General features: G+C 41.3%; 1 protein-coding gene and 1 long non-coding RNA gene across 9 annotated transcripts in view; one reads left to right on the forward strand and one right to left on the reverse strand.

The window, feature by feature from the left end:
- The window catches only part of GRIA1 (glutamate ionotropic receptor AMPA type subunit 1), a 190,880-nt gene that overhangs the window by 91,379 nt on the left and 71,623 nt on the right, over window positions 1–27,878 (forward strand). For all 8 annotated transcript variants that reach the window (XR_014522259.1, XM_083488347.1, XM_083488346.1 and 5 more), the window contains exons 3-5: window positions 13,493–13,732; window positions 15,248–15,432; window positions 20,471–20,524. Coding sequence is in view for 7 of the 8 variants with exons in the window: in XM_083488347.1 (XP_083344473.1) it covers window positions 13,493–13,732; window positions 15,248–15,432; window positions 20,471–20,524 (479 nt within the window). In the remaining variant the exon portion in view is untranslated. The remainder of the gene's footprint in view (window positions 1–13,492; window positions 13,733–15,247; window positions 15,433–20,470; window positions 20,525–27,878) is intronic.
- LOC310699926 lies at window positions 9,122–14,082 on the reverse strand. Its single transcript, XR_014522311.1, has 2 exons — window positions 14,006–14,082; window positions 9,122–10,204 (listed from the first exon to the last, which is right to left on the reverse strand). It is a non-coding gene; the product is annotated as an uncharacterized lncRNA (long non-coding RNA).

The raw sequence follows: 27,878 nt of genomic DNA on the forward strand, positions 1-27,878 counted from the left end.
TGCATTCTTACTTCTAGAAAGTTTAATTTGTGAAATAATTCTATATCAATGAGATATTATGAGATATTTCTGTTTATATAGCCTCATACAGTACATTTTACTATTTACAAATCCAGATGATTACATAGCAACAAGGACTGTGAATACCTTCCTGTATTTGTGTGTGTGTGTACGTGTGTGTGTGTGTGTGTACATGCACACACACACACAGATATAATAACACCATTGCTTCCAGTGATTCAAACGTTCAATGGAAGCATGCATTTTAATAGAGAAAAGGTTAATAGCTGTGTAGGGGGTTGCAAGAAATTACACATTGAAAGCCAGCATGTTGCCTCTTTTGTATTCAGCACCTTGAACACCTCAAAAAGCTTTGTGCGAGTCTCCCGCCCCAGATTCCCCACCACATGCTGAATTGGGGACAATGTTCAACATTTTGAAAATCCCAGAGTAAAGAAAGCATGCAGAACACAAAGTATGCAATTGGTTTCCTCTTGGATGTTGTTTCCATTCAGATGAAACTGTCCTTCGACCCTCGCTTTTTTTGAGCCAAGCTTATTGGTCCATCCAGCTTATTACTCTGACCTGCTCAGCTCTCTGCGGTGTCTCTGAAGTTCTTGGCTCTACCACCTCATACCCTTATTAAATGGAGAGATGCAAAGGATCAAACTCTAAGACCTTCTGCGCTCCCTACTGCCCTTCGCCCATGCCTTCTCTCTTAAAGATTAGCATTTAATAAGACTGGTGTAGCAGAGTGAAGAAAATGATGGTTTCTGGGCTACTCGCAACTCCTTTTTAAAACATATGCAGCCAAGAAATGGTTTGTTTTGAAGGCCACAAGAAACTATAGTGATAGAATCAGAAAAAGGCAGGGAGAGTGTGTTGCCTTCATACAACTGCCTATATCAAAGGTCGGGAATGCGAGGGCGGGGGGAGAATCTATTTAACGTGTGAGAGAAATGTGAGTGAATTTGTGGGATGCTGTGAAGAGATGCACTATGACACCTCTGCCATCTCGGAGCACCACAAGGACAAATGTTTGCGAGGGGAGGCAAGTTACTCATAATTCGAGCAGACATTTGCACCTTGTGATCACAGTTCCACCAGCTTCTCTGATGCAGTTTCAGGTTTCTCCATCACCATTTGAGGGACTGCCCTCAGGCTGAGCATGCTAATAATAAACTACACATACACATACATACAAACCAGGCAAAGTTAGAGTCCTTGGCACTGCCTCTTGACCCTGCAGATATCAACAAGCTAGATTGCTCACATCACGTTTCTACAAAATTCAGTTTTTCATAGAATTAATACAACAACACAATTGTGCATTGGCGTTCAGCCCAGATAAAGATGTGGTATATGGTAATGCACTCACTGTGAGCCTGCCCTTAAAAACTGTGCAGGCTGCATCCAGTATAGAGCCAATATCTACCCAGTGCCAATGGGAAAATATTATACTGTTGCTGTGAAATTCCAGCGGGACCCAGAACAAATAAACGTTTTCTTTCTTATTTAAATGCATATCCTCCAGCAATATATGATAATGCACTCACCATGTGCCTGCCCTTAAAAATTGTTTGAAGGCTACAATATAGTACAGAGCCAGTATCTACCCCATGCCAATGGGAATATATTAATCTATTGCTCTGAAATTCCAGCTGGACTCGTAGCAAATGAATGTTTTCTTTATTATTTAAATGCATATCCTACAGCTTCAGTATTCAAATGTTCTCCGAGAGGCAGTAACATAATCAAAACGGTACAAGCAATTAAAAGCCAGCAAAAACGGCAGAATAAATGGGGAATACATGAAGTTATGGAGGTGGAATGAGTGGGGACAGTGACACAGAAGGCAGCGACTGCAATTCCACCTCCACACATCTCAAATGATGCTTTCTTATACCAGTGCTCCTGGGGAAATGATTTTTAGTAATTTCAGTGGGTGAGATCCAACTTTAGTCATACTCAGAGAATACCCATTGAAATCCACAGACCTCAGTTACCCATTGATTTCAATGGGTACGCTCTGATTATGACTAATGTTGGATGTCACCCAGTTTCTTTGTCCATTGACTGGCTGGCAACTGTGAAAATAAGCTGCTGGTCTAGATGGGTCTTTGATCTGACCCAGAGGTAGTGAGACCCACCTTAACATTTTATGAAAACCAACAGGATTTCTAATGAAGACATAACCACTTCTCTTTAAAAAATTAGAATGCATTTCTCAAACAGAGGAGGGCAGATATATGCTTAGGAGCAACAACTATCACAGCTGGTGGCAGTGCTCCAAACTCAGCTCCCAGCTTTGCTCACCCAAAATTCATCCTGGCAATCATGCTTCATTGATGCTTTAGCTCTAGCACTAGGTCTGGTGCTTATAAGGGGGAAGGATAAGAGAATTTACTATTTATTTAAGGAAAGTGCTCGTTACAAGTTATTAAAGGGCTCTGGGCCCTCTTTGCGCATTTCAGAGTAAAACAATTCATGAAGATTTGAGGCTAGTGACAAAGTTATAGAAGGTGTGGTTTTTTGTTTGGTTTTTTGATTGTGAAGAAATCACCAGCTCTCTTGCATTTATTTGAAGCCCCACCTAGAAATGTGGCAGCCCCTCTAGTCACAAGAGAGCTGACTACTGACTGCAGCCCTGGCATAATAACGTTTCCAAATCTGATCAGAATGATGGGTTTTCTAGGAAATGATAAAGTAAATAGAAAGGTGCTGTGGATTAAAAAAATAACTGCTGCCATCATGAAAGAAAGGGAAGATATAAAGAAAAGTGGTGCCAGATACAGGAGGTCTGTAACTAAGTGATAGAGCACCAGCATCTTGAGGCCAGGCAGGAAAAGACTCCTATTATGAAGCTAGTTTTGAAAGAATGTCATGCATGTATTGCTATGTTGTACAGAATATGCGGTTTAGAATAGTAAAAGAAAAGAACGTAATATTATTTCTGCAACGAATTAGTGTCATGCTTTCCCCTCTTAAGATTGTCGGCTAAGTATGGTGTGTCTGCTACACTTGGAGCTTTTTGTATTTGGACAAAATCCTCATGCCTCAACTATTGTTAAAGAGGTGGTAAAACTGTCAGTCTGGAAGGAGAGCATTTTGACAGGATAAATAGCAACCTTCTCACATATATTTGCAACTGCTTATAAGTAGACCTGCAATGTTCTCTAACCATCTGGTTAAGGGGCAGACTCCCTGCTAATAATATAACAGAAACATAGGAAGGTGTCTTATACTGAGTTGGACAGTATGCTCCATCTAGCTCCATATTGTCTGCACTGGCTGACAGCAGCTCACCAAGCTTTTGGATGAGACTCTGACTATAGTGTGAAGTCTCTTGTTTTCCTCTTCTCCTCTCCTGTGAGCCTCCTAAATCCAACCCTCTGAAGCAAGGGCAAGGGGGACATCCCATTGCACAAGAATCTTTGCATTGATGGGACATGGCAGCTGAATACTGTCTTATATGCAAAGCAAATGCTCTAACACTGCACCACAACACTTGATATCTATTTATTAACATTATTTTCTAGAGAAATGCTTTAAATCAAGAGTATTAGTGTTAACCATAATACTAGCATCTTCTGACTTTCAAGCATTCTGACAGGCTACTTACTGGACGAGTTTGGATAAAGCTTTGTATTAGCCTCACACCTTTACTTCTTAACACCTGGGTACACCCCTTAGCTACCTGCTGGATTGTGGGGTCAATGTGCTGGTATGGTTTGTACCAGCCTAGGCAAGTTAGCTTTTGTTCTTTCCCCTTTTGTCTTCTAATTCCCAAAGTAGTTCTTAATTGTGTTCTAAAGGTTGTGCTGCTGTTTTTAATTACCATATTTTTTGCTCTATAAGACGCACCAGACCGCAAGACGCACTTAGTTTTTGGAGGAGGAAAACAAGCCAGGTGTTTTGGCTTCTGGGATAGCTGCACAGCCTGCATTCGCTCCATAAGACGCACACACATTTCCCCTTACTTTTTAGGAGGGAAAAAGTGAGTCTTATAGAGCAAAAAATACGGTATTTTTTTACAGTTACAGATAGGTGTTGGTCTGCCATAGTCAAAATAAAAAAATTCCTTCCAGTAGCACCTTAAAGACCAACTAAGTTAGTTCTTGGTATGAGCTTTCGTGTGCATGCACACTTCTTCAGATACACTGAAACAGAAGTTGCCAGATCCTTCTATATAGTGAGAAGGTGGGGAGGGGTATTACTCAGAAGGGTGGTGGGAATGGGAGATTGGCAGATAGCTGAGATGAGCCTGTTGACGACTCTTAACGACTGTAATAGGTCTTACAGGAAAAGGCAATGAATCAATGAATCAATGAATACAATGAATCAATCTATGAATACAATGAATCAATCTATGCAAGAAATACATTTTTTGGACACTACTATAAAAATACAGGATGGGCGCATAGACACCACCTTATACTGTAAACCAACTGACCGACAAACATATCTACATGCCTCTAGCTACCATCCCAAACATACCAAACAGTCCATTGTATATAGCCAGGCACTACGTTACAGCCGCATCTGTTCCAATTCTACAGACAGAGACTCTCACCTAAGAGATCTACAGCAAACCTTTTCAGAACTAAAATACCCAGCAGATGAAGTTAGACAACAGATCAACAGAGCCAGACTGATACCCAGAGAGAACTTGCTGCAAGACAGACCCAAAAAATAAAATAACAGAACACCTCTAGTCATCACATACAGCTCCCAAGTCAAAACAGTACAACGCATCATCAGAGATCTACAACCTCTCCTGGACAATGACAGTTCTCTTTCTCAAGCTCTGGGAGGAAGACCTTTCATTGCCTACAGACAGCCACCCAATCTTAAACAACTCCTAACCCACAATAATACTACAACCAGACTTAACACGGACCCTGGCACCAGAGCCTGCAATAAACCCAGATGCCAACTTTGCTGCCACACACACCCGGACAACACCATTACTGGCCCCAACAACATCACACATACCATCTCGGGACTATTTAATTGCTCATCGTCTAACATTGTGTATGCCATCAAATGCCAACAGTGTCCTTCAGCTCTCTATATTGGACAAACAGGCCAAACCTTACGCCAAAGAATAAACGGACATAAATCTGACATCAAGAATCACAAAACAGAGAAACCAGTAGGAGAACACTTCAATCTCCCAGGACATTCTATACAAGATCTCAAAGTAGCTGTTTTACTACAAAGGAATTTCAGAAATAGACTGGAAAGAGAAGCTGCTGAATTGCAACTCATTACCAAACTTAAAACCATGGAGAGACCTGGTCTGAACAGAGACATTGCATTCTTATCTCATTATACATGACTAAGCCATTTCTCGCCTTCTCACCCTTTGCCTTTTCCTGTAAGACCTATTACAGTCATTAAGAGTCGTCAACAGGCTCATCTCAGCTATCTGCCAATCTCCCATTCCCACCACCCTTCTGAGTAATACCCCTCCCCACCTTCTCACTATATAGAAGGATCTGGCAACTTCTGTTTCAGTGTATCTGAAGAAGTGTGCATGCACACGAAAGCTCATACCAAGAACTAACTTAGTTGGTCTTTAAGGTGCTACTGGAAGGATTTTTTTTGGTATTTTTTTAAATAAACATACCCCACCTATTTTTTGCATGTTTACGGGGTAAGGTCTGCAGTACTGAATTCAGTTACTTGTCCTTTTGGTCAGATTGCTAGAGAGTAATTGAAAGCACCATCACTGCCTCCTAACCTAGGCTGCTGAGATGAAGAAAGCTTGGGAGGAAAATTAGGAGTGGAATTTTGTGAAAACAAATTCTGACGCTGAGCAGGTGTTTAGAGGCATCTTGCCCCTAAATTCTAATAATATGTCCCTGACCCCTCACCCCGTCTCCCTTCTTGCTGGTCAGTATTTTGTGGTTGTGGGTACTCAATCTCAGGGTTCTAGTGAAAAACAAAAACCCTAAAGTAGCTTCTATAGATTTAAGTCTCCCCCCCTTGATTTCAAATAATGTAACACAGTACTTTTTTGTGGGGGGACGCAGGGGTACACATACCCCTAACAATTTTGTGAATCTAAGTTTGGCCTCATTGAGGGGCAGTATTTCAATATGAGTAGGAAAATGAGAGTACCCCTAAATAATTTTTAAGGGAAAAAAGGACTGATGTAACAATAATTCATTGCTCTTTATGAAATACAGGCATCTTGGAAGTAAACCAGAATTGTGAGGTGAGATAGAGCGGCTGGCAAATATCGACACATAAGTGGGTGTAGCGCACATACATTAGCCAAAAACTATGATTCTATCCTATACAGCAGCTAAGGTGGCCCTCCAGATATTGTTGGACTACAGCCCCTAGCATCCCATTAGGCAAGTGCACTGGGGTTGATGAGAGTTTGAGTCCAACAACATCTGGAAGGCCATGGGTTACTTACTCCTGTTATACTGCAAACATGTAACTCTTATATGCTTCATACCACCGTTTAATTTATAAGTTACAGGCTTCTGTAGTACTCCATTTTAAATTACTTTTTAGTTAGGTCTGAAATGCAAAGAAGAAAAGGTTTATTGGAGCCATTCAGAAATAAAAAGAATGCTTGCTCTTTTTTAAAAAAATGCTTTCTTCAAGGGAAAGCAATGTTTAAATTGTGTTATCTCTTATCCTAGTTACGGCTTTAAATAAAACACAGTCAGTATTCAGTGACTAATAGACATCTAATTAAATATTACAATGTCCAAGTAGCCTGTTCCATTAAACAAATAAGAATTACTCCCACAACATCTTTTTGTGTGTCCCCCCCACAGGATTACTATTACTGACATTTAATGTGAATTGCAAAGTAGTTATAGGAGTATAACATGTTACCTCCTCAACAATGAATTTAATTTAACTAATTGAGATATTGCAAGGAAGATTACTGCAGTGGTTTATGTTAAGATAGATTATTAAGAAAGCCAGAGAGTTTTCCATATTGCTCTGCTGAGTTATCTAATCCACAAGCAGTCCTTTCTGCAAATAATCTAATGGGCTTCAACCATTTGAAAAGACAGAACTCTGAGTTCTTTGCTGCTGCAATCTGTTTCAGAGGCTGGGATTAACAATTAGCTGAGAACAGCGTAGGAGGCGTGCTGAATGCTAATGACTGATACAGTGTTGAAGAAGGTAGAGAGATTGAAACGATGTGAGTGTTATAGAAGCAACTATAATTAATGTGTTTAGTGGCATCATAGTCTGCTGTATAAGGTATGTGGACCAGAAGACATAAAATAGCTTCAATTGATGGATTATTATTTTTTGTTTAGTTGTACCAAAAATATTTCTTTAACAGGACCACTGACAGTGGGTTACACATGTACCAGACCACGTCAGCTTTCTTTTTTTAAAAAAAGTACAGGAAACTTGCATCTTACATTTATTTAACTTATGCAATCACAGCTTTGCGCAGGTGGGTAGGTGGGGGGGATAAACAAATAAATGGAGAGCAAAGGAAACCCACTCTCTGTTTATTTCTTCCCCCCAACCATCTGCACAAAGTTATGATTGTGGGCTTACCTGTCTTAGGGAAGGAAGATGGTGTGAGGTCTCTGGCACCATCCCAGAGCCCTCACACTGCCTTCCCCCAAAACAGGAGTGCTTATTGGGTTTGAGGAAGGCAGCAGGAGGGCTCTAGGATCCAGCCAGAGCCCTTGCATCACCATCTCAAAAGTTGGGTAAGCAGACTTCCATCCAGCTTTACATTTTATGTGTAAAAAAACGAACCCTAGTATAAGATGCGAGTTGCCTGTGTTTGGATTTGATATCCCGCCTTTCACTCCCCTTCAGGAGTCTCAAAGCGGCTAACATTCTCCTTTCCCTTCCTCCCCCACAACAAACACTCTGTGAGGTGAGTGGGGCTGAGAGACTTCAAAGAAGTGTGACTGGCCCAAGGTCACCCAGCAGCTGCATGTGGAGGAGCGGAGACGCGAACCCGGTTCCCCAGATTACGAGACTACCGCTCTTAACCACTACACCACACTGGCCCTCCACTGTGTGTCAATTGACATCTATAAAGAAAGTTGGAAAGCAAAATGTGGAGGTAACTGTCTAAGGCTTCAGCAGGCAGCAATGTTGTAAAGGATTCTAAATCATTGTTGCTAAGCTCTCAGAGGAAGGAATGCTGATTACCCACTCTCAGGAGGGAGGTTTCCCAGAGCAGCAGAAAAAACACTGTGGTAGAGTTCAACTGAAAGTGCACCAACACCCACAAAAGGACACATGGATCTATATGATCCATGTGTGTATTAAGACAGTCACATTTTTACATATTGTTATCCAACAGAGCAGTTCCATATGTATAACAGGAAAGGGGCTGGGGGTGTCACCTATGGTTTTATTTCCTATATGCATATTCATGTAATGTGAGAAGCAGCACTCAGATGCAATTTCTTACCACTCCCAACACCATACATCATATCTAAGAAATTAATGTGATTATCTTGAGACTCAACAGAAAGAAAAAGGAGCAGTATTGACCTACTTAACAATTCCTCAAGAGTAACACCTGCTAATTAAAGTACTTTGGGAGCTTAGAACTGGCTTGCTGGAAGACTGGTTTGCTGCAATGCGCTCTATGTGGGGCTTCCCTTGCGCTTGATCTGGAAGCTGCAGTTAGTGCAGAATGCTGCAGAGACCTGCATGGTTGCCAATTTGCTACCAGGCCCAGTTCAAGGTGTTACTGTTAATACATAAAGCCCTTAACAACTTGGAAGCAATTTACCAGCAAGATCACCAGACCACTCAACCACTTTGTTCTACAGAACCAGCAATTACAGGTGCCATGTAGTATTCATTCCACATGTGTGCAGACAGACCCTTTCACTACACTCTTTTCAGTGCCTGCTAAAAACACTTTTGTTTAGACAAGCCTACCCAGATATTTAGAATATTGACATGTGTTTTAATCTGTTTTTAATTCATCAATGATCTTAATATTTTGAATGTTTTCAATAGTTGCTTTAGCTGCTTTTTACTGATAATTTTATCCTTTTGGGCTCTTTATAAACTGCTTTAAGGGTTGGGGTTTTTTAAAAAAAACAATCAAACAGTGATTAAATTTTATGAAGTAAATAAAATAAACTAGCACTCATAATCGTCCAGTATCTTTAATGGAGTGCCTTAGTTGGCAACAGGTGTTTAGCTGTGCTGGTATCTTCAACTTTCTCAGACCCAGAACCCAAACATGCAATTGGGAACCCAATTCCTAATCTTTTAACATATATTCACATGTTGGAAATGCTTCTGTTGTGACCCACCTTGGTTCAGGACACAACCCATTAGTGGGTCCCTACCAGTAAACTGTGTGTCTCAAAAAAAGAAGAGCCGCCATATTTTCTTCTAAGATACTCCATTAAATATATGCAACAGTCCCTTTTGCACACTCTGAAAAAATTGGGAACACTGTCTTGGAAAGTGTCATGGTGATGGCTCAGGAGTATAGTCTGTTGAGGAGTTGTTTTTTAGCGGATTATTATTTTGTATTTGCCCCAATAGCTTTTCTATATTTGCTGTGAGGGAGATACCCAGTCAAGTTAACTTGTTAATTAGAAGACATGAAGCCTGAATGTGCAAAGGAAACTGAGGAGCTAGGAATAAGAAAGATAGGAAACTGCCTTATTCCAGGTCAGATGGGCTGCTTATCTCAGCATTATCTGCTCTTGTCTTGCAGGAGCTGTCCATGGTCTCAGTCAGTGGAGGTCTCTTACAGTCTCTGCTCCTTGGTGCTAGGGACTGAATCTGTAGCCTTCTGTGTGTGAAATGTATGCTGTGTCACTGACCTATGCTCTCTCTCCCATTTAAATTATGTTGGTATTTTTTGGCTGGGGGTCCATGAGTATATTTGCAGCCAGAAGTTATCCTTGAAGAAATGCAGCATTAGTCTACTCGTGTTAGTTCTTGAAGAATATACAGGACAGCTGCTTGAAGAGGCATGAAATTGATCCCTGCCAGTATAGTTTTGATTGAGGGGTGGGATAATTTTCAGGCCAGAAATCTTACAACAATTCAGATCATTGTAAGACTGGAAACTATTACTTACTTTTCCTCTTCTTTTCCTCTCCTTACTTTTACTCCCATACCACGAGCTCTGCTAGCTGATGGCACTTAATATTCATGGCAACTTGTTTCATGGTGTGTTTTTAGACACCTTCTTCAGGTTTCCTCTTCAGAATTCCTAAAATAGACCAGAGTTATTACGTCTTCACTTCTTACATTTCTTTCAATTGGGGTGGAAGAATATAATTCCCCATAGCTATACTTTGGCCATCTCTAGAACACATACATACAAAAAAGGAGGTCCATTCGGAATTAGTAAACTAAATTAACCACCTAGCTAGTGACAAAAACCCAAGCAAAATGAGCAAGGCATCAAAATAGGCTTTGTATAAGACCAAACCCCTTTGTTTGATAGGATTCTTCACACAGGTGAATGTAAGTCTGGATGTTAGATCAAGGAGAACTAATTCAGTCGTCCGTCCCCCCCAAATTTCCCAGACATGTCCACCGCTAATGTTAAAGCCAAGGGCTTGGTCAGAGGAGGAAAGGCTCTCAGCGCTAGCACCTAAGAATTTGATTTAGAATAATTGGAATGTACCATAAACATGAGTGAAGTTAAATGAGCTTGACAGTATATAAGCCTGAGGTTTACCACTCAAGATATGCTGCTGTTCCCCACCATGCACTTTCCCCCCAGAAAATTTGTAGCTATCAGCCTTCAAGCACTTCCATGGTCTCTTTCAAGTACTCTCCTGAGGAGATGATTGACAAGAGACCAAGACCTAGCAGCAATGGGAAATATTGAAATTATATTCAAAGAAAGCTAGGCCTATCTGACATTTTGAAACCTTGGTTTCAGTTATGTAAAAATGCCTGTTTTCAGCCATTCTGCATTCTTACACACAGCCAAAAATATATGATCAAACTATCAGTGTGAGTGTTCACTCATTCCCAAGCAGACTTGGTTGTCTGAATAACAAGTGATTTTTTAAAAAAACCAGATTTCAGGGGCAGGGATGGCATATTCGAATTACAGTTTGGATGGATAAAAGCTGATGTGTGTAGCACAAGTCATGCAATCAGTTATACGTTTTATCTGGAAACTGGTTGTGTGATTTTAGCCTACATGGCCAATTTGGTGTCATTTGAATTGCTCCATGGCTCTGAATTAGATTAATATATAGCTCTTAGTAAATCTAGATCATTGGCTTACAAATGTGCAATGGAAGTAACAAATTAAAGGAGAATGTCAGCCAATGGCTACCAGTCATGATGGCTGTATAACCTCCAGTATCTGAGGGAGAGAGTTTTCCTTGCATAATGGAATGCTTCCCCCTATGTCTCCCCTGCATATCCTCTCTGTGGGTGAATGTTTTTAATGTTTTGCTGTTTCCTCTTTGTTTTAAATATATCCACAGTATATGGGGTTTATTGTCTATTTGCTTGGTTGTTAAGTCGCTTTGAGTTGCCTTGGGCAATATAGAGCAAGAGAGAAATTTAATAAATAAACAAATCTGCTGTAGGGATTCCTCAGTTTGGAAAGCATGAGGCACATATAGGGACAGGAGAAGAGGAAAATCCAGTTGTACGAGCAGAAATCCTTGTGAGGATGGGACTCTGTAGCTGAATACTGCCCAGAGACAGTCTGCCTCTGCATACCAATGCTGCGGTTCGTGAACCCTCTTTGTGGACGTCCTATAGACTGGCTTCTGTGAGAACAAATGCCTTCAGCCTGGTCTACCAGGGCTCCTTTTATGCTATGTTCTTTAAATATATTGTGTTGTTGTGTGGTAAGGTTATATATATATATATATATATATATATATATATATATATATATATGATTGATTAATAAAAACCCAGTTTAATGTCTGAGGTAACATTAACGGTAATAACTCTTCTTTCAGCTTTTCAATGCTTCCTTTATGTTTCTTCCATAAAAACATTAAAATTCTGAATGAGACCAAAGGCTATCTAGCCCAGTATTCTTCAATGAGTTGATAATTCAGTATTTCTTGGCCTGGAAAAGTGAAGTCTGTTTCATTTACTCACATGTCCTTAAAGATAAATCAGCTTCAAACACACAGACTACTAAGGAAGCCACTGCAAAGTGGTAGGATAAACTGACATTTTAGAGCTTTATTGGATGGCCGAATGTTGATTTTATCATGAACTTTTTAAAGCAAAATTCAGGTTTTGAAATATGAGACTTTAATGTGACTAGACAGGATTCCAGTCCTAACTTAGATGTTTTGATAACTACTAATTCTCCATGAAAGAAAAAAGTGCTCGCATAGATCTGTACAGTTTGTTGCTATGATAATCTAACACCTCTTCTCCGTGAACTGTAAGTTTCCACTGGCTGTCAGAAACATGTTGCTTTCATAAATGTTTATTATGTTGACTTCTTAGAACCATTTTTATCCAGTTCCTATGTGTTATATGTCACAGGATGCTAGAGTCAGACAACTCATAACACCACCCTTTTCCCCCTTTGCTTGAGTGAGTGTGTTGGATGCAACTGAAACCTTATTTCTACTCAGTGGAATTCAGCACACACTATGACAAATAGTCCACATGTGCAGGAATTCAATCTTTCCAGATAGAAATCTCTCTTCTCTCTCTTCCCTGCACACAGTTTGGGGGTTCTCCTGATCCCTACCAACCCACGAACCGATTTTTTTTTGGGGGGGGTGTTAGTCTGCTTGTATAGGGCTTACACTGATGTAGTTCATTAGGGGAGTCCTGCCCCCTGCTTTTTAAATCTAAGTTCCTCTGTTAAGTATTTGAGAAACCATCACACCTTTTAATCTCACATGAGAGCACAGACCTGCTGTTTCCAAAATAAATCATATAGAATGGGCAGAAGTTATCTTCTATTAGTCAATGGGCCAGCAAGATATCAACAAATGCACACTCATGATCTCTGATGAGTTCAGATCCAGAGCAGACTTCCATCTCTTTGTTCCTCCATGCTGTTTTTTGTTTAACATGTTTTGTTGGTTTCACACGTAAAACACAATTACATAATAACAACAAATAAAACTCACTACCACCCTCCCCTCCCAGAGTGAGGTTTTGCCTCTACGTAAGATATAGCTTCTATCCAGTTCTAAGTAATGAATTGAAAGTGTCATTCCACAGTGCTCCATGTGTTTTTGGTGAAGGAAACCATGTGCAATGGATTGCACATATTGCATGGCGGGGTGGGGCGTGTCCATCAAATTGTCAGTTGTCCTCAAGGTGACTGTCTGTAGTGGGAAGCCTCCCTGCATATTTCTAAACCAGAATAATTCCTGAATAGGCTAAACTTTCTTGATTACTCAGACCTTGAGGCTTTCATTCAGTGAGATGTGGAGTAGTTTTGAATCATACATATACTTGCAAAGATAAAATGAAAATGAGTCTAATCTTTTTGCTGCCTCTCTGACTGACTTCTATCCCCTCCCCCTCCCCCCCTTCTCAGTCTGTTCACAGTTTTCCAAGGGTGTCTACGCTATCTTTGGCTTTTATGAGAGGAGGACTGTCAACATGCTCACATCCTTCTGTGGGGCACTCCACGTCTGCTTTGTAACACCCAGCTTCCCTGTCGACACATCCAATCAATTTGTTCTTCAGCTGCGCCCAGAACTACAGGATGCCCTCATCAGTGTTATAGAATATTACAAGTGCCAGAAATTTATGTATATTTATGACGCTGACCGGGGTGAGTCTGAGTGAAGTGTGACACACAGCAGGATTGGTGAGGGAGGGGAGTAGGGAAGAAGACTCCTTGTTAGTCATAGAATGCACCAAGGCCATCGGATCAAATTTCATTTCCCCCATAATTGTACTTGTTTGTGTAATTATTTTAGTCATTTCTTCCTTTTTTAACCAATTTTCACTTCACGAAGCGTTATACATAAAATTATTAAAACAGTGAGCACCGGTGACAATTATACAATAAAATAGGAAATACAAATGGGGCAAATAATAATACCTTTTTAAAAGCCCATTTCAGCATCTTCTCCCATCCCGTCAGGGCAAGAACCACTGGTGGCAGTTGGGTGGGGAGGCCCATCTCTGGGAGCAGAATATTGGCAGCTCACTAAGCATCTTTACTAGCCTGAGTTAGGCAAGTCACCATGAAATGGCTTCAGCATCAGTCCTCTCCAAACCTGCAGTATGGGAACAACAATACTAGCCTATCTTACAGGTTTGCTGAAAAGTATGTGACATGAGTCACTGCTTTCCCTTCAGTATATAAGTGGGGCTTTTTTTAAAGGCCTGTAATTCCCTCAGAAGTAAAACTTGAGGGGTTCTCACAACAGGGAGGCCACACTTTATCAGATATTATTATTATTATTATTATTATTATTATTATTAATAATAATAATACCCCACCCATCTGGCTGGGTTTCCCCAGCCACTCTGGGTGGCTCCCAACCGAATATACTATGCTTACAGAACCCCTCACAATTCTGTTCTTATATTAATGGAGTTAACTTGACTCACTTTATCAGTTAAGTAAAATTCTCTGCATTCTTTAGTGTTGGTTTGTGGGTCCGGTATCTGTCTTTAGAATTTAAGGTCAGTTCCTTTCATGTATTGAGCCTTGCCCATGGCCACAACCCTGCAGTGGGGAAGAACGGACCCTTTACACTCCTCAGCTGGCGACTTCTCACATAAATGTTTGAAACTTCAATCACGCTGTATATATAAATATTACATATTAAATTGCCCTGAAGCTTATAGATATACAGCCATACCTTGGTTCTCAAATGTAATTTGTTCCGGAAATCCATTCAACTTCCAAAAACGTTTGAAAACCAAGGCGCAGCTTCCAGTTGGCTGCAGGAGCTTCCTGCACTCAGTCGGAAGCCACTTAAGCCGCGTCGGACATTCAGCTTCCAAAAAATATTTGCAAACTCATTTCTGGGTTTGTGGCTGTCAGGAGCCAAAACGTACAAGTGCCAAGGCATCCCAGAATCAAGGTACGACTGTAGTGGTAGGCTATACTTCCAAATAAATCATTTACAATGGTCACAATATTACTGACACTTGTACAAGGAAAGCCATTTAGAAGAACTAACCGTGGGATTCATAGATTTGATATACTGTGCATGGTGGTTTTGATATAAGTCACCTTGGAAATGTTCTGCCTTAAAAGGTGGCATATGATTTTTTTGGGGGGGAAATGATTTATTTCTTCTTTTCCGCACCTCATCTCATCCCATCTCAGGTTTGTCAGTACTTCAGAAAGTGTTGGATACAGCTGCAGAAAAAAACTGGCAGGTGACAGCTGTCAATATAATGACAACAACAGAAGAGGAGTACAAGTCACTCTTCCAGAACCTGGAGAAGAAGAAGGAGCGGGTGGTGGTGGTGGACTGTGAATCAGAGCGGCTCAATGCTATCTTGGGCAAGGTGAGTGCCAATATTAAGTGCTGCTGAGACAGGAAAAAACAACAAGGAGTCTTATGGCACCCAAAAAGCTACCATATTTATTACAGGAAAGTGGGTTTTAATCCACAAACATTTATGTCAGAATAAACATGTTTAAGACACTTTATATGTTTTTCCCCTACTGCAGACTAGCAGGCTCTGAATGTTTTCCTGAGTCAATAAAATTTATTTGAAGGAATTTAATAAGTAGATATTTATATGGGATTTTCTTTGCTGATTTGCTAATATTTTTATTCTAAGCCATTTGGGGGGCCTCTTTGGGACTGCAACATTTGACATGATATAGTCTCTCCATAAGATGGCTTTTTTTTTAAAAAAAAAAAAGGGATATCTTAATAATTAAGTTCTATTTACTCCAATACATTTTGCAACCTTAAATTCTGCTAGAGTCCACTAAATTTCCAGAAGTCACTTTTATGTTGTGTGAAAGATTACATAAAAAGGGAGAAATTAACAGGTAGGGAAACAGGAAGACGGAATAATGTGCCATCTGATTAATAATAATAATAATAATAATAATAATAGCCCTACACTTCCTGGTCTCCCATCTAGTTCTCAGTCATACCATAATATTATTCTGGAGATATCTCAGTGGACCCCTGAAGCTATCACCTTATTTCTTCTATATTGCCTTCAACATTCCCAAGATTATTTATTTCTTCATTCATTATTTCAATTTATATTCCTCCCTTCCTGCCAAAGGAGGCCAGAGAGGCAAACACATTATTTATTTTAAAAAACAGTTAAAAATATTATCTCAACCAGAGATCTCAGGGCTATCAGGATGGATGTCTTTTAACCATCAAATGTGTGGGTAAACAGGAATGTTTGTAAGTTCCTCGTGCAAATCCACAATGACGGAGACAGACACACCTCACCTATCATCATCTGTTCTATGTAAGATATAAACAACCAAATGTGTAAATGAGTCACAATTAAGTCAATTTTGCATGTGACACAACAGATATGAATTGTAAAAACACCACAATTGTATTCACACAAAGTGGCCCCAGTAGGCCATACCAGTATATGGGAAGGCAGAAATAGCTGCAGAGATAAATGGATGCCTTTTGCAAATCCATATACAGGTAGCTTGTTTGCGCTGGTGCATGAAAAATTGCCTATGACAAAACAGCTGCTGTGCTGTAATTCTGGGATTAGAGTGTTTATCAGATTAATCTCACTGTTCCCCTGGGCTCATCCCATCTGTTTATTTGTAGTCACCTGTTGCCTTATGCCTGAAACCTGAACTGTGATTTATGCTGCTGAGGAGCTATGCTTTCACTCCAGAGATATTCAGCAGTGATGCCAGAAATTTAATAAATAGTAGTAAACACAGATCCACAATTCTTCAGTATACACTTTACAACTGAAACATAATAACAGAAGGGAAGTCAGTAGGATTTGACTCAGGTTTCCTTCTCTGGGTGAAAAAACTTTTATCTTTGGACTACAAAATAAACATTGAATGGTGAAATTCACAACATGTTCCAGGCTTGTAGGTTTAACTTTCCTGCATCTGGCATCTGGTTCTTACATTTTAAGACACAGTGGTAGATAGAAGTCTTTTAAAAATTCATTTTGCATCACATTTCGTTTGATTTGCATTTGGTGGATTGCCAGAGATGATTGACAACATGTGTAACTTAAACCTGTTTCCTATCTCTTTCAATAAATAAATACACACACAAGCCAGCCCTTTAGGTAACAGGCCACAATCCAAGCTTTCTCACGCAGAAGGAAAAAGGAAATAGCATCAGGAGGTTATTTGACCATAAAGGCTAACAGAAACATATAGTTTTAGCCCAAACATATATTAATTGTTTGGATATATGTTAGTGTCTTTTCAGAGGGCCATGGAAGAAAAAGGTTTCTCGGGGGGGGGGGTATTGCAGTGCCACAATCTTGAGAGGGAACTAGGAAGTTGAATTTATACCTAGCATATAAATATTAAGGGGGGGGGATAGTAATTGTATACACAATGAAGCAAGTGGGCCTGTATGCAGGAGCTCTATTCACATTCTTTTTATATAAAATATATCTTATGAGATAGCAGTTTTCTGGGTTTGTTTTTGTACATACATCTGCAAACAGTGAGAAACAGACGACATAATTTTAAAACAACTGCCTCGCTTTCCATATTCATTTTGTTCTAGTTATTTCCAGTCTGCACTGATGGCTCATAAGGCAGTCCTTTTCTTTTCCTGCCTGGCAATTGTACCCTAAAATATCATGAAGCTTAAGCCACTTCCTGGGTTCAGGAGAAATCCATGCAACTGAAATGAGCCTTTTGTGAAAGATCATGCTGATTTGCAGACGTTCCAGACTCATTTGCTGCAGTCATTATTTAATTATCCCACCCAGGAGATCTGCCTGGTGTGAAAGGTGGTGGAGCCTTACTTATTTGTATCCAGAAGTGCTAACAAATGTCTGCTCTGATAACATTAATTGAGGTGCTGGGTTATTAGCATAGGACTCAGACAGCTTTTAATGTATACTCAAGAGCATTTCTGCAAAAGGCTAAGGCAGGTGAGCCAGTTAACATATGAACAAGTGTCCAATAACCACTAATCCATTTGGTGATAATTGTAATGCCAGGGATCTTTATGACATTGTTGAGTATTCCTACAGATCCCACCTGGGCATTGATGTTTAATTGAAAACCCATCTGCACTTTTTCATTCTGTGGTCACGTGCTCTATTAAAAAGAAATCGAAAGGTCCCAGAATTTAATTTGTATTGTACCTATTCTTGTCTGTAGCTTAAAAAAGCTCATAAAGATGCAGGAGTGGGTGGGGAGAAATGGACAGAAATAGCTCAGGGTTGCTGTCCTGCCGCTCTCCTCTCCATTTCCCAATAGGTAGCATTGCCAGTGTATTGGTTCATGCAAACTTGATAAGAGCTCAGCCCAAGCATATACTGTGCTGGTAGGGGATGGGGCGAAAGTGGATGGAAAAAACAATGTCAGTAAAAGCAGATGAGGAAGAGTGCAACTAACTCTGCCCTTTAGAAAGAGTCTCTTCAGTTCCGCAAAGGCAATGGAAAGATATCTATTACTGGCAAAGGAACCCGACAGCATTATGAGCCATTCAGCATTTATAGTGACAAAGAACAGTAAAACTGTCTGCATTCAGCCCTGCAAAGGTCATGGTGCTGGGGAGAGAAATTCACAGACAACACTACACGTTTGTTATAGAGGAATGCCATATATAAACTTATAATGTTGCACAGGCTAGATCTGTGTGCCCTTGGGGCCACCTTTGCTCTCCAGACATAGTGCAGATTGTTCACAGTTAAATGCTGCTGTGCCCATTTAACCGGAATATAACCTTTAAGGTGAGCAGGAACCTGAGCATGTTTATAAACCCCGTAACCCTGGAACAAGGCATAATGGTGAGGGTTTCCATCCCATTTAAGGTAAAGGGACCCCTCACCATTAGGTCTAGTCGTGGCCGACTCTGGGGTTGCGGCGCTCATCTCGCTTTATTGGCCGAGGGAGCCGGTGTACAGCTTCCGGGTCATGTGGCCAGCATGACTAAGCCGCTTCTGGCGAACCAGAGCAGTGCACGGAAACGCCGTTTACCTTCCCGCCGGAGCGGTACCTATTTATATACTTACACTTTGACGTGCTTTCGAACTGCTAGGTTGGCAGGAGCTGGGACTGAGCAGCGGGAGCTCACCCCGTCAGTGGGATTCGAACTACCGACCTTCTGATCAGCAAGTCCTAGGCTCTGTGGTTTAACCCACCGTGCCACCCATGTCCCCTTCCATCCCATTTACAGACCTGCAATAGGCTCTTCTTGCAGACTGTAGGTGCTGACCAGAAAGGAAATGCCTTGAGCATTAATTGCACCCAGGGATACTCAATTCCGTACCTTTCTGCCTTTTCATGCCTATGGGTGAAGACCTCTGCCCTTAGGCCGTTCAGCCAGTCCTTTAGTTCTGCTGGGGAAGTCACTGATGGAGGCTCAGAAAAAATAAAGTATCATCCCAGAACTATCATAGAAGTCACCCCCAAAAATATTGAATAGTGCGGCGGCTGAGAGTGGCACTTTCTCAGGAGTAATCTGTTGTGGGGATGGGACCATACATGCTGGGCCAGAGCCAGTGGGTGAGGTCAGAGCCCAAAATGGGCAGAGTCACTCTTTTAATCTATTTCTTCTACCTTCTTTCTATCTCTCTGGCACCCTGTTTCCTCTTGCCCCTCACAGAAATGAGGGCTGAAAGTTTCCCACCTCCTATTTAACACACCCTGTTTGCCAGGTTGATACACTTAGCTGGTTGCTGTTGAAACCTCAAGGCAGTTTTTATATTGTCCTTCTGCTCTCACAAAGACATAGCTTGTGCTTCTTTTTTCACCTGCTTCTGCTGTCATACGAGAAGTAAGCATTCCATCTCTTCCCTCATCTGTGAGATGGTCTGTGGGCCCCCGATAACCCCAGGAGTTCATGGAGGCCAGTCCAGGTGAAGTCTGCAAGTCCCATTTGAGACATTATGGCAAAAGCTGAGAAAGCAAAAGGCAAACTCCCTCAGCCTTTTGTTCGCTCTACCATTGTCTAATACACAAGCCAGCCCTGGAAGATATGACAGCAAACTGCTCCTGTCAGTAGCGGTGATCATCATCGCCCTTTGCTTGTGAGATAGAGAGCAGCATAATTTTCTAAAACATTTGCGATGCATGAGGATAATGTATTATGCGTTTGCACCCTACTTTGGGGATATAGTAACTGTACTCATTTTGCAACTTCTTCCTTGCTTATTCCGATCACGTAGCAACTGTAACCCCATGTGTCATTACAGACAGTTTCTTCTAGCTTGAATATGGGAATGGGTTTGTGTTTTTTTAAGTAACTTCTCAGTAGTCCTGATGCAAATATTCTCATTTATAGTACAACTGAACTAAAATAATTGCAGAAGCAGGAGAGACATTGTGAAAGTCTCCTTGTTTTACCAGTAAATTATACTGCTAAATAAAATGTTTTGTGTTTCACCACCACAGATCATCAAGCTTGGAAAAAATGGGATAGGCTACCACTATATTCTTGCAACTCTGGTAAGCTGGATGTTGTTTGCTTTCTATTGCCTACATGTCTTTTGTGAGCATGTTTTAAAATTAGTTATGAATTCAGCACTTAGGGAAACTTAGAGTGGAATTTAGGGTGGCTTTAAACACACAACAGTGCAACATAGTGGACTGTTATCCTTCATCCAATTATACACAATGGTACATATAGATGTGCTCATCTGCATGTGTGATGTTCCAACATGACTCTTGAAAATAAGTGCTTTTGTTTTGAAGTGCTGTGTTAGCACAAGATGTTGTATACACCACAAGAGATGTGTGGTATAACAAACCCTATCTGTACGTTGCTTACATTTAAAGCACATGATCTTTCCAAATTATTCTGGGAACTGTAGTTTAATGGTGCTTGGGATTGTAGCTCTGTGAGAGGCAAACTATGGTTCCTGTGAACCTTTAAATGTGTTTTAAATGTAGGGTGTGTATGCAGCCTGGAACTTGCTGAACCAGCCAATGCTCGGTAGAAGGTAGTGCGATAATTCAGGCGTAGGGTGAAAAACAAGACTGCAGACAAAGTTAAACCAAAACAAATAAGCTTTTATTAAAGGAAGACATTTAAACAGTTATTTTATTAAAGGCAGGGAGAAATTTATTTAAAATCATTTGGGTCAGTTAACCACTCACAGAACTACAATTCTCAGAGTGGTTTAATAATCCTCTTCCCAGGATCTTTGGGAATTGAAGCTCTGTGAGGGAAATAGGGGTCACCTAACTGTTAGGATATTTCCGTTCCACCTTAAATGGTCAGGCATGATTGTTGTGTATCACATGCCTGTTGACTTCCAGCTTCTCGCTGGGAACTTCCGTTTTGTATATAGCTTTTGTTCTGGCTGTTTTCCTGGACACGGAGGCAAGCAGTCATGTTTTTCCTTTGTGCTGATCCTTTGTGTAAATATGCTCTCCTGTCAGTGTCCTTTGTTGTGGAGACTCTGCAGAAAGGGTGTGCACAAGTCTTGGAATGTCTCTGAGGCTTGTGTCACTAATTGACTGATGCTGTTCCACGGGAGACCAGTGATCGTCCGGAGATGACTGGGGCCTGCCTGATGGCTCTGTCTCCCTGGTAGTATCCCAACACTAACAACTCTCAGCACCTGTAACAACCACAGTTACCAGGATCCTTTGAAGGAAGCTATGATTGCTTAAAGTGGGATGATACTGTTTTAAATGTATAGTGCAAGTGGGCCCTCATAGTCTGGCCAGAGCAGGAGAAGAAAAGATACCAGTCTTGACTGCATTGCACACTTTTGCAAATATGCATTTAGATTAATTTATGGTTATACTATTTTCAGATCCTGAAATACATGTGGTTTTGATTTTTGCTTTCAAAAGTCCTTTTAACATTCCAGTGGGGTTAATATTCAGATGCAGGAACTAGCATGCAAATTCAAAATACCTTGTTTGTGTGTGAACCTGGATAACAGACATTTGGCAGAACCCTATGAAAAGACTGTTCATTCTCCAGAGATGTTTAGTCTCTTAGTTCTCTGGTGAGAATGCCAATAATGGTTTAAGAGTTTGTTATTGTGTATGTCATGGCCACATGGCTTCAATATGTCCGCACTTCCAAACTCATTTAATCTAGGCCACCACACAGCTATAAGCAGGCAGTAATGACATTCACTTTCTACTAAACTGCACTGCATTTTAGTCAGTGTACCAAAAGTGAAGTGTTCCATGTCCCATTAGCAATCCCAGGAGCCCTCTCAGCAAAAGAACAGATTGGGACTTCAGTCAACTACAATATTCTAGTTAAAACTGACTCAGTGGTAAACATCATTTTATTGAAGTACTCCAGTGTTAAAGAAAGAGAGCCTGGGCTCCCCCTCCCGCCACACTCCCATTATGCCAGACAGAACCAGGGCAGCATGTAAATAATGTGATAAACTGGGGTTTGGAACCACAGGACAAATGTGGTTCACCCAGATCTCTATATTTGGCCCTTAGGACTTTCCATAGACAACACCCCTTACCACGCCACTCCCTCCTCTACTTAGGCTGCTTTGACACTGCTTTGTGTTCTTTGGGTGCTTTTGGGTGGTTGAAAAATGTCCTTTTTGAGGCCTGCACCCTCTTTTGTTCCCTTTTTTTCTTTTGGTGATGCATATCCTCTTTTTTGTGATCTGAACTGTTATGTACTGAACTTGGATCCTAGAACAATAGGCAGGTAGGATCCTAGAAGGCAGCAACCTGACTGGTCTGCAGGAGCCACCCAATCCAGCTCCAGGAAGAAGTGAATCAGCAACCTGATTGGTCTGCAGGAGCCACCCAATCCAGCTCCAGGAAGAAGTGAATCAGCAACCTGATTGGCCTGCAGGAACAGTCCAATCAGGCTCCAGGAGGGGAGTTCAATCAGCCAATCACACGGGACTCATTGTGTAAATAATGTACAGTGGTACCTCGGGTTAAGAACTTAATTCGTTCTGGAGGTCCGTTCTTAACCTGAAACTGTTCTTAACCTGAAGCACCACTTTAGGCACCTCCCGCTGCTGCCACGCTGCTGGAGCACGATTTCTGTTCTCATCCTGAAGCAAAGTTCTTAACCCGAGGTACTATTTCTGGGTTAGCAGAGTCTGTAACCTGAAGCATCTGTAACCTGAAGCATCTGTAACCCGAGGTACCACTGTATATATAGCCAGAGGTTTTAGGGGAAAGCACTCACTCACTGTTTACCATGAGCTGAAATAAAGAGCATGAAATCAACACTCAACTACGAGTATATTTCATGTACCTAAAGTAAGAAATTTGAAATGAATTTTGTAAGTTCTTCCTCCTGCAAAACATGATGCATTTCTTTGGTATTTTTCACAGAGTGTTTTTTTGGGGAAGGGGTTTTTCATGCATGCATGCATAAAAGATGGCAATTGAAAGGTCCATCTGCATATTTTCTGTTGAAAATACTTGGTGGTTGTTTTGGTTTTAAGAGATTGCCTAGAACTCCCTTTGGGGTATTCTGCTCAGCTATAAAATCTCCACACACGCAGAGAGAAAGAGAAAGAGAGAGAGAGAGAAAGAGAGAGAGAGAGAGAGAGAGAGAGAGAGAGAGAGAGAATGAAGGGAGCTAAGCTCTGCTCCCCCCACCTCAGTTGCTACCCCCACCACCACCCTCCATCTCAAGGAAGACACAGTTCTGAAATGTGGAGCTTCCTCCTACCTGTTGACACACCCCATCTGATTTTGAACCCTGCACTCATTCGTATTTCCCCGCTCACATTATCGGTGTTGCAGAATACCTGAATAGGGCTTGAGTTTACAGCTCAGTTTTTCCTACCCTCTGCATGTGCTGCTATCAAATATATAATATGACTTACGTTCCAACTGCCATGATTTGCCATTGCTACAGTTCTTCACAGTCAGCAATTGTGAAAGAGCAGAAACTGAAAACACACCCAGGCTAGTGAAATGCATTGTAATTTCACCCCCATGGCTTCTTGACATAGTGAAAATGCAAGCCACACTCCATCTTGTTTAAGAAGTCTGTGCATGTATGTATGCCTTTAGAAGGTAATTCTAGTAAAATCATTTGGTGCATTATATTCTTTCCTGCAGCTTGGCACTGAAAATCAAAGTGTATGGCCATCACTCATTAATAATATTATGCTACCGTCGAATCAAACTGTAACTACCATTTCCCCCCAGCTAGTCCTGAGACCTTGCTATAATATATAAGATAAAAGTGAATGCACAATTGTTACCAAATACTATAGGCTGTGTGCTAAGTGGATAGTTGCATAATATTCAGAATATAGTTGCCATTGTTTTCAAATCTGTACTGGATCATTCAGTTGCTTTTAGTTAGGAACAGTTCTTGTAATAGGACTGCCAAGTTCACACATGGTGAGGTGTCTGAGTGAACTGGCTCTCCTTGGTGGACTGGCTTGCATTGCCTTTTCTGTATCCACATGACTGCAAGCAGCCATCTTGCAGAGGCAGTAATCAAAAGTTTACCTGTGGTGCTCAGATTGTGAGATGTGGTCCTAGTCAGGCCAAAACTACAGCATTTCCAGCTCCGGCTGTTGCACTCATAAATTAAATGCTTAAAAATGACCTTCACCCCTCAGGAGCACCATTTGCTTTGATTTTCTGCAACACGGAGAAGAAAATGGTGAATTGTGCAGCTCTTCAATGGGGGACAATCAAGCATTTGGGGCTTCCTCCAAGCAGATGGCCCAGAGGCTGCGCTTCTTAGGAAAATATGTCTACATGCACAGAGTAAGAAAATTCGCCCTTTGGTGCTTTTTTTAAACACCCTGATTAACACCAAGCTAAAGGAAGTTCTTAAAAAAATCTATTCAAGTTCTATTATCTTAAGCATGGGCCTTAAGAAGCCTCTGGTAAGCTGGGTTAAAGGTAGTTTGAATATCACCACAGGTATTTCAGAGTGGAAGCACATACTGTTCCTGTCCTAGCCATCACTGAAAAAAGAAATTGTGCATACAGAGTGAAGGGGGGCAGGAGGAAAGAACCATGGGGCAGAGAAGAAGCCGGGGGGGGGAGTGCTGTCCCCTCCTTGCACTCATGCACTGTGTGCACCTAATTTTCAGCAGCTAAAATGGCTCATTTTGATGAGCAAACAGCAGTTTTCACAGCCCTGCTTGTAAGCAAACATTGTATAAAATGGAGTGCTGTAATTTTTTTTGCAGCCAACAGCACACAGAAACTGATGTTTTCCTGGCAGGAACAGCTTTTCGAACAAAACGCCTGTTTACTACATGAAACTGCAAATGACTTTTTCATGTTCGCAGACAGTTTTGTATTCCAGAAAAGTGCGCGAGTTCTGATCCAAAGGGCCTCTTCAGCTGAGCAATGCACAAGGGAATGCACAAACCACTTTCCCTCCATTTCTGTCTTTTCCTGCATAACGTAGGAAGCAGAGGCTTGTGTATCACCACTGTAAGAGAGAATCATGTAGTTCTACCCAAGACGCCCATGATTTCTCATGTTACACAAGAAGTGCAAGGGGGGGGGGTGGGAATCACACTTCGTTGTTATTGCAAAATGGCTTTCAGCACCATTCACATATTATGAGACAAGATAATGTGTTTGCCACTGCATGCGCATCTGACTTTCTGCAGTTTTCTGAAATGTAGTTCAGATTTCCTGCACCTGAATACCATGCCCCATTTGCAGCTCATCATGATGTGCCGAAATTACTTTTTTCACATATAAACAAATATAATGTGAGAAGCTGCTTCCGGTTGCATAGGAAAGATACATTATGAACACCAGCTTACAGAAAGCAGCCATTTGGGTGGGGGTGGGGGGAAATAGCCAAACAAAACTATTTGGGTTATCCTTCCTTTCTTTTTTTTGTAAAACGTTCATTCAAGGAGTCTTCATAAGGAAGCAAGAGGTGAGCTTTGGTGAATCCTGTAAATTGCTCAGCGGTGTGCTTTTAAAGTCAAGGAAGAAAGGGAGGATCACAGCCAGCTTTAGCAGAATGGGAAGCTTAGACACCCTTAAGACCCAGCTCTTTTGCCATTTCCCATCACCCCAGATTCAGGTCTCTTTGCTTCTGATGCCAGCGATTTAGCTGGGGGTGCTGTCTTTTGTGGGAGGAACACTGGTTTTCTGCTGAGCGAAAGAAAATGTGTGGCTAAAAATATGACACTTTCAAATGGTTTGCAAGGGGGAAGTGTTAGGGTTGCCTTACATCTAGAATGTTCTCCTTTTTGTCTGATCCCAAACCTTCCTTTGGAAAAGGTCTTGGTTGCAGGGGTGGAGGAAGGGGGGTACAGTGGAGGCGGGCTGCCCCGGGTGTCACCACTGAGGGGGGTGACAAAATGCCGGGTGGCACTCACCACAGGGCCTGCAGCACCCCCAAGCCACGTGTCTCTCCTGGGAGTGTTGTGGTGGCTTGGGCTCCTGCAGGCTCCACGCTACCCAAACGATCCACCTGCCACCTCCCCTTCAGCTGTAGGGTGGCTGAGTGGCAGACTCCTCTGAGACCCCACAGACTGTCCTGCCCCAGCTGGCCCCACCCCCATGGACAGCTGGTCCCGCCCCTGGATGCAGGGCACACGCGCCACCTCAGGTACCCGATCGGCTTGCTCCGCCGCTGGGTCTTGGTTGTTATCTTTTTTGTATTCTATGCCATCCACTCAAAGATCAGTCATGATTAAGTGGTATATAAGTCCTATTCAATAAAAGATAGTAAATGAAGCTAGGACAAGCATACAGAAAGTACATCTTAGGCATAATTTGTTGTTGTTGTTGTTTAGTCATTTAGTCATGTCCAACTCTTCGTGACCCCATGGACCAGAGCACGCCAGGCACTCCTGTCTTCCACTGCCTCCCGCATTCACCTGACATCTAGTCTGCTCTTTTAGGTGCCAGGTCAAATCAGTTTTATTCTCTTCATCCGTTGATAGCTATTAATTAATACAGAATTTGTCTATGTAATCTTTTACTTGCTTACTCTGCAGCAGCTAGACCTGTACTAAATCTTCTATTTCTTGGTTCATTTGTTCTATTTTGAATAGCTTATTTGATTTGATTTGATTTTTTACTGGATTCCATCTTCTCTTCCCAGAAACTGACTTGAAGACATGATTGAAAACTACAGTATAAATACCTTAAATAAAATAGATATTTACAAGTTTGGCATCCCAGCCAATCTCACCTGTTGAATGGTGAGATACCCACATGCCAACAAAATTTCCTATAACAGGCAACTGAAACTGGTGGATACTAATTTTTTTACGGTAAATTATATGCAGAAATCCTGTCCTGCGTCACAGGCTGATGATCTCAAATAGTGAACTACCCTTTAAAAGACCTCTGGGGTAAAGGGCATAATTAATCAAGGCACATCTAAAACTCTTCACATCAATACCCTTTGTGCCATTACTTGATGTATGTTCAATAAGCATCTATGAAGTGTTATATAAAGATTTATTGGCACTATTGGAATGTTCTGCTTTAATGAATTATGGGCCCATCATTTGTAAGGACAGGCGTGTACCAATAAAACCTTTATGGCACAGCTAAACATGATGTACTGTTTGAAAAGACTTTATTAAGCTGGCACCATATATTCTGGCTGTGTACAGTTTGAGTGCTTTTCCCTTTTCATAGCTGGTGTGTAACCAGAGAGCGCAACAGAAAGAAACAATCATGTGAACTTTTAGACTTCCAGGAAATCTCTATTTTCAAAGCTGAAAAGAATAAAAATTCATTTCCCTTGGATCAGCTGAGAATAATGCTCAAGAGTTTAAATTGCTGCTTTCCCCAGAAAAAAAAAATGCACAGACACGTTGGCAAGGAAAGGATTGGGTCCCTGCTTCCATCAATTTTGCTGAGAAAACTGATGATTGAAATGGCCTTGTGC

Source organism: Podarcis liolepis (assembly GCF_965112155.1).
Source record: "Podarcis liolepis genome assembly, chromosome: 2".
Classification (NCBI taxonomy): domain Eukaryota; kingdom Metazoa; phylum Chordata; class Lepidosauria; order Squamata; family Lacertidae; genus Podarcis; species Podarcis liolepis.